Below are 5,430 nucleotides of genomic sequence, written 5' to 3' on the forward strand. Positions count from 1 at the left end.
TAAATGTTTGTGTAAATACATAATCAAATTGTTTCATACACATTTTATTTTTTGGTATACATGGCCACCTGCACAGGCACGGGTCACCGCCAGGAACAAGAGGACGGAGCGGACGGGGTGGGAGGTCAATGGTGAAGGGTACGGCGCTGAGGGACACAAGTGCGCAGGCTGAGGCGACCAGACGGCTGTCGGGCTGCTCTAGAGCGCCGTTTTGGCATGCCAGGCACACGGTGACCACGTGTCGGAGGCATTGTGAGTGTCTGCGCCACCGTACACGTGTGCATCCTTACTGGAATAGAACTCCAGTGAATATATTTGTTAGATCAACAGGGAGGAGCTCCATTACTTCAGCAGAAAGAAGCCCAAAAACATCAGGTTCGATACATAATACATCAGTAATAGAAAAGAGAATAAAACCTCTATAACCTCACACTAGTTGAACAAATGTTACAAGGATCAAAACATGGTCAGCCTCTCTCCTGGACTTGAGCACAGGGGGATTTGGTCCACCCAATCTTGGCAGCAGGTTTTGGAGATGTAGACAGAGGAGATCCATCTTCTTCAACATGTGATCCTTGAGGAGCAGGCGCCAGCGCCATTTTCAGACATCCAAACGGCACCATTAAAAACAATACTACTCCCTCCGTAAAGAAATATAAGAGCGTTTAGATCACTAAAGGAGTGATCTTATATTTCTTTACAGGGGGAGTACCATTCATGTGCTTCCACACAGCCCAGAGAATAGCAGCAAGAGACAGTATATATGAAAATGACAACACATGGTAAAAGGGCACTCAATCCAAGCTTTTGCTTGATTTTGTTCAACAGAAGACTTTGGTTGCTTGATCATAGCCAAAGAGGTGACACACAAACAAAGAAATTGCGAGGAATTAAAGTGCAATGGGCCTAGATTCCTTACAAAGGCACTAATCCAGCATACTAATTTCAGCCTAGGTTCCTCAATCATTTAAGAACATATCTGAAGTACAAAAAGAGGGTAGTTTTGTTACTAATTGTACAGCGCTGACACAGATAAAGACAGACTGGTCTATTTTTCAAATTGAAGGGGAAAATAGTAAGATACTGTTCTGTTCCTATTATACAGTTGCTAATTTCCTCCAGATCCATCAATTCAAGAACCACACCCTAGAAAGCAACAACATTTGGATGATGCAACTTTGAAAGAATTTGTGCCTCCCTCCAAAAGTCTTTGGTCTGTACATAAATGCAAGTTGGCATTTATATCTCATGAAGATAATATGAATGTGCTCTATCAACCATGTTTCAATTTCAAAATTTCGATTACTATTTCAAAAATTCAAAAAGACATGGACCTCAAAACAGATTCTCCTTCTCAGAACAAATAAGGGAGAAACAAATACATAACCAGCATTCATGTACAGACTGAATTAACCAAGGAAGTTGCATTTCTGAAATTGAGCTAACAACAAAGCATGCATAACCAAAAACTAAACAACATGATCTAACAAAAGGTAATGATTCTCCAAGCAAAGCAACTTTGGAGAAAAATGCAAACATTGGGAACTCTCAAACCAAAGTTTAACATCAAACCTTCCACCAGAGGCACATTTTCAGTCGGCAACAGCGAATGTTTTGAGAAGAAAACCAAAGTTTTAACATCATCGCCACTGATTAAGCCGGATTTCAATCAATTAAGTTCTAACAAAGCAACTACTGAATCTCAAAAAACGACTGAATCACAGCTAAAGTTTCCTATCAAATTTTTTGTCTGAATGTTACACAGCAACAGAGTTTAGATTTGCCCATGGCGGGGCGACAGAGTTTTCTCAAAACTCTGCAGCCGTCCGCTGCCTCTTCCCCTTCCCGCTGTCAAGCAGGAAGAGGTCAGCGCAGTCGATGGGGACACGCCTCCCGGGTCCAAGAACCTCCATGGCGCGGTAGACCTGGTGGCACGAAATGTTGTGGCCTTCCCTCGGGGGGGAGTCGCCCACCTCCAGGAGGAGCACCCTCTTGGCGGCACCCTGCCGGTGCCGTGGAGACGATCCCTGGATGGGGGGCGGAGAAGAGGATGCCGGCCCCGGCGCAGAGGATGCCGGCCCGAGAGACGAGGCCTCCAGGGAAGGCGGAGCAGAGGAGGCCGGCGGCTCCAGGGAAGGAGGCGGAGAGGAGACGGCGCTGCTGCTTCTTGCGCTGCTGAAGACGTCGCAGGAGCGCTGGAGCAGCGGCGGCGAAGACGTCGGCGCTGGAGCAGAGGAGGCGGCCGCGGTCCTTGTTGCGCTGGCGGTCGGTCCCTGTCCCTGGGACCTGGACCTCTTCTTGGTGGCGACGCGCGGAGACGGGTAGACCTTTGAGAGCGCCAGCTCGTCCCCGCCGGCGAGGCGTCCTGCCTGGCCGGGGAGAAGGAGCTCGTGCATGATGAACCCGCCGCGGGGTCCACCCTTGTGCTCCGCCTCCTTGGAGATGAAAGAGAAGGCCTGCTTGGTTCCGATCATCTTGTCGGGGGCGGCTTCGACGGGGACGGGGGCGCGCTCCGACTTCCAGAACCCCCCCGGCACGACCCTGCTTCTTCTTGCATCCGTCGCGGTGAGGGGGCGTACCAGGTTCACGAAGTAGGAGGCACGCTTGCCGTCGGGCGATGTCGCCGGCGGATGGCGCCGCAGCAGATCCTGCGGGTGGTGGCCGTAGACGTCGACTCCGTGGACGAGGTAGGCGGGGAGCATCCAGGTGGGGAATCCGTCGACCCGTCGTCGTAGGAGGTCGAACAGCACCACGAGGCCCGCGTCCGTGTGCGGAGGCGGCACCTCGGCCGGCGGCAGGAGCCTCGCCGCCTGGCGCTCCTGGCCCTGGGCATCGGGCTTGCCGTTGCCGATTGAGGCCATCTTCTTCCCTTCTTGATCGATCTTTCTTTTTTGATCGATCCCTCTGATGTGATGTTGGGAGATTTTTGGAGTTGGGTTTGGGCGGCGGAGAGGGAGGGAGAGGGGTATTTGAAGGCCCGGAATTTGGAGGCGGTGCTGCTCTTGCTGTGGTTGGTTGCCGTTGCCGTTGCCCCTGTTTCCTTCAGGCCGGGAATTTGGAGGCGGAGGGAGAATTGGGGAACAGGGGGAATAACTGAAGACTCAACTCTATTTCCTTCAGACTCCACCACTTGTCCAACATGCAGGTCAGCTTCAACGCGGCGGTGCTCTGTGCCGCGCCAGGCTGTGACCACCACGGTTGCCAAGGAGGGCCATTTCCATCTGGTCGCCGTGTCCACCATTCTGCCGGGAACAGTGACTTCCGTATGGATGTAATTGTCGGAGACTCGCGCGTGGACCGAGCTCGCCTCTCTTCATCACCACGATGACAAGTGCCCTTTTAGCTTGGCCGCGCCTTAGCGTCCTTGTGGGCGATGCACTCTACTTCGACGTTGGTGGGATCGTGGAGTGCCAACTTGGCGCGCTCCGCTTGTCAGTGTTGAAGAAGCCGGTCGCGGGCAAGGGGTGTCTCATGGCGGCGCAAGACAGCCGATCTAACCCTATGGTCAATGGAGACTGGGCCGGAGGGGGCCATGGGGTGCGCAAAACTCAGAGTGGTCGATCTTAGGACTTTGCTCCTTGACGGTGCCCCCTGGATCCCAGCACCTAGCGATGGGATTATTGGCGTCTCTCGCCGAGGCCACCCCAGATCATTTATGCTAGAACATATGATGGTACCTACATACATGGTCGATCTCAAGCCAGGCGGAGTGAGGAAGAAAAAAAGCTTACCCCACAGTCAATACGGCGCAGTAGCAGTACATGTACATCCCTGTTCCTTCAGGCATCCAATGTGACATTCCCCTCCCAAACTGAACAAATAGCAACATACACTTGTCAGCTTATCACAAAAGGAGATTGCCAAAGCTAAGAAAAACAGCATGATATCTCGATACAGAAAAAAAAATCATGAAAGCATGTCAATATAAGCACCGCAATGGTCTACAGTCTGTGATTGGTGAGCATACTTGGTCAGAATAGAAAGCAGCACACTTGGGTCACTAAATTTATTTTTCCCAAAATTACGGAGCCTGCAAAAGCCAAGAAGAAAAGGAAATTATCTTTCTGGTAGGAAATAGCAAATTCATGGCGGAAATTAAAAGTGTTCAGTATGAGGATGAAATGATCAGATTCAAACATTTCTCCGCACACTTCTTCTCTATGAGACCGACAATCACGGCAGGAACAGGTTCTGGTCCACGACCGACTAGGCCTTTCAGTTCAGTGCCTCGCAAATCTTAACACATTCAGTGGAACAATGCCGCTCCTGCAGCAGGCAATCAACCATTAATACAGATCTTTGCTCTTATATACAAAGCTCTCAACATATCTCGGACTGTAGACATCACCGTAAAATCAGCCATGTCCTGTTCTTTCAGGCATCCAACGCTCCGACACTGAAAAAATAGCAACATACACTCGTCAGCTTATCACAAAACCAGCATGATGTCTAAATCAGAAAAATCATGAAAGCATGCCAATACTCAATGTAAACTACACTAGAGTCTATGATTGATGAACAAAACAGCACAGTTCGGTCACCAAATTTCTTTTCCCCCAAATCATGGAGCCTACAAAAGCCAAGAAGAGGAACAAACCAGGTGGTGGCTAGCTGCAAGCTGCAGGGCGTTTGGGGGTGGCTCCGTGACGCGCCGCCACGCCGGCCTGGACCTTCCCCCACCGGAGCGGCGGCAGTGCTAGGTGAGGGGGGAGCGACAACGCGGTCGACACGAGCGGCCGCGCTGGTCGTCAGGGGTGGAGAGCGCGGAGAGGGAGCAAGGCGGGGGCTGGGGCTGGGGCTGGCAGAGAGACGGCGGCGGAGAGGGCGGGCAGAGCAAGCCGCGGCGGCGTGTGGGGAAAGGGGATTTTTTTTTTGAGCAACCGGGGAGAAGGTGAGATGGGTGGGCAAAGAGGAGTGGGTGATGTGTGTGTGGTTCAAGTTTTTTTTGTGTTTATAGGAAACGAAGAAAATACTCCTGGCAGCTCCCTTTCCTCTTTCTTCTCACCAGGTGGTACCCCCTGAAGAGAGCAGTTTCCTTCCCCTTCCCTCCGTTCGTTGCCCCATTGGCGACGGCAGGTTTGGGATTTCTTTTGGTTCATGTCTAGGTGTAGGCTTAGTTTTAGTTTGTTCACGCAACGTCGTTCGGTCGGTGCCGACATCTTCACCTGGAATAAATTTTTCCGAACCACGACCTTGACAGCGTTCTACGACGGCTTTGAGGAGTCACAGATTTCTGTCCAGGCAAGGCCTTAAAGACAACGGTGGAGATCTTGCCGAGGGTCTTGTTTCTTCGACTTTGTCCACGCCGCGTCAACGGTTCCTTCAGCGTTGTCGCGAAGCCAAAAGTGTTGGTGTTGGAGGTGGCCGGCGTTGTGGCGGCTGTACCGTTCGAGGTATATGGTGCACCTAGAGTTTCTTCGAAGGTGGAAG

At 51.5% G+C, this 5,430-nt stretch overlaps 1 protein-coding gene across 4 annotated transcripts; it reads right to left on the reverse strand.

Annotated features, from left to right (window-relative positions):
* Window positions 1–312: 312 nt before the first annotated feature.
* On the reverse strand, window positions 313–4,952 carry LOC123158898 (uncharacterized). 4 transcript variants are annotated; one of them, XM_044576710.1, is made up of 5 exons: window positions 4,598–4,951; window positions 4,349–4,396; window positions 4,150–4,266; window positions 3,968–4,030; window positions 313–3,811 (listed from the first exon to the last, which is right to left on the reverse strand). In XM_044576710.1, exon 5 carries the CDS (start codon window positions 2,859–2,861, stop codon window positions 1,809–1,811), a length of 1,053 nt encoding a protein of 350 aa, XP_044432645.1. In that variant the 5' UTR covers window positions 2,862–3,811; window positions 3,968–4,030; window positions 4,150–4,266; window positions 4,349–4,396; window positions 4,598–4,951; the 3' UTR covers window positions 313–1,808. The 4 variants fall into 4 exon arrangements, with proteins under 4 accessions (XP_044432645.1, XP_044432643.1, XP_044432644.1 ...); XM_044576708.1 differs by having other exon boundaries at window positions 4,138–4,266; XM_044576709.1 differs by having other exon boundaries at window positions 3,968–4,236; window positions 4,598–4,952.
* Window positions 4,953–5,430: the final 478 nt, after the last annotated feature.

The sequence above is a fragment of the Triticum aestivum genome, chromosome 7B, assembly GCF_018294505.1.
Source record: "Triticum aestivum cultivar Chinese Spring chromosome 7B, IWGSC CS RefSeq v2.1, whole genome shotgun sequence".
NCBI lineage: Eukaryota > Viridiplantae > Streptophyta > Magnoliopsida > Poales > Poaceae > Triticum > Triticum aestivum.

Bases quoted from the DNA above. Each gene is read 5' to 3' on its own strand.
- LOC123158898 (XM_044576709.1), bottom strand. From the start codon at position 2,861: ATGGCCTCAATCGGCAACGGCAAGCCCGATGCCCAGGGCCAGGAGCGC.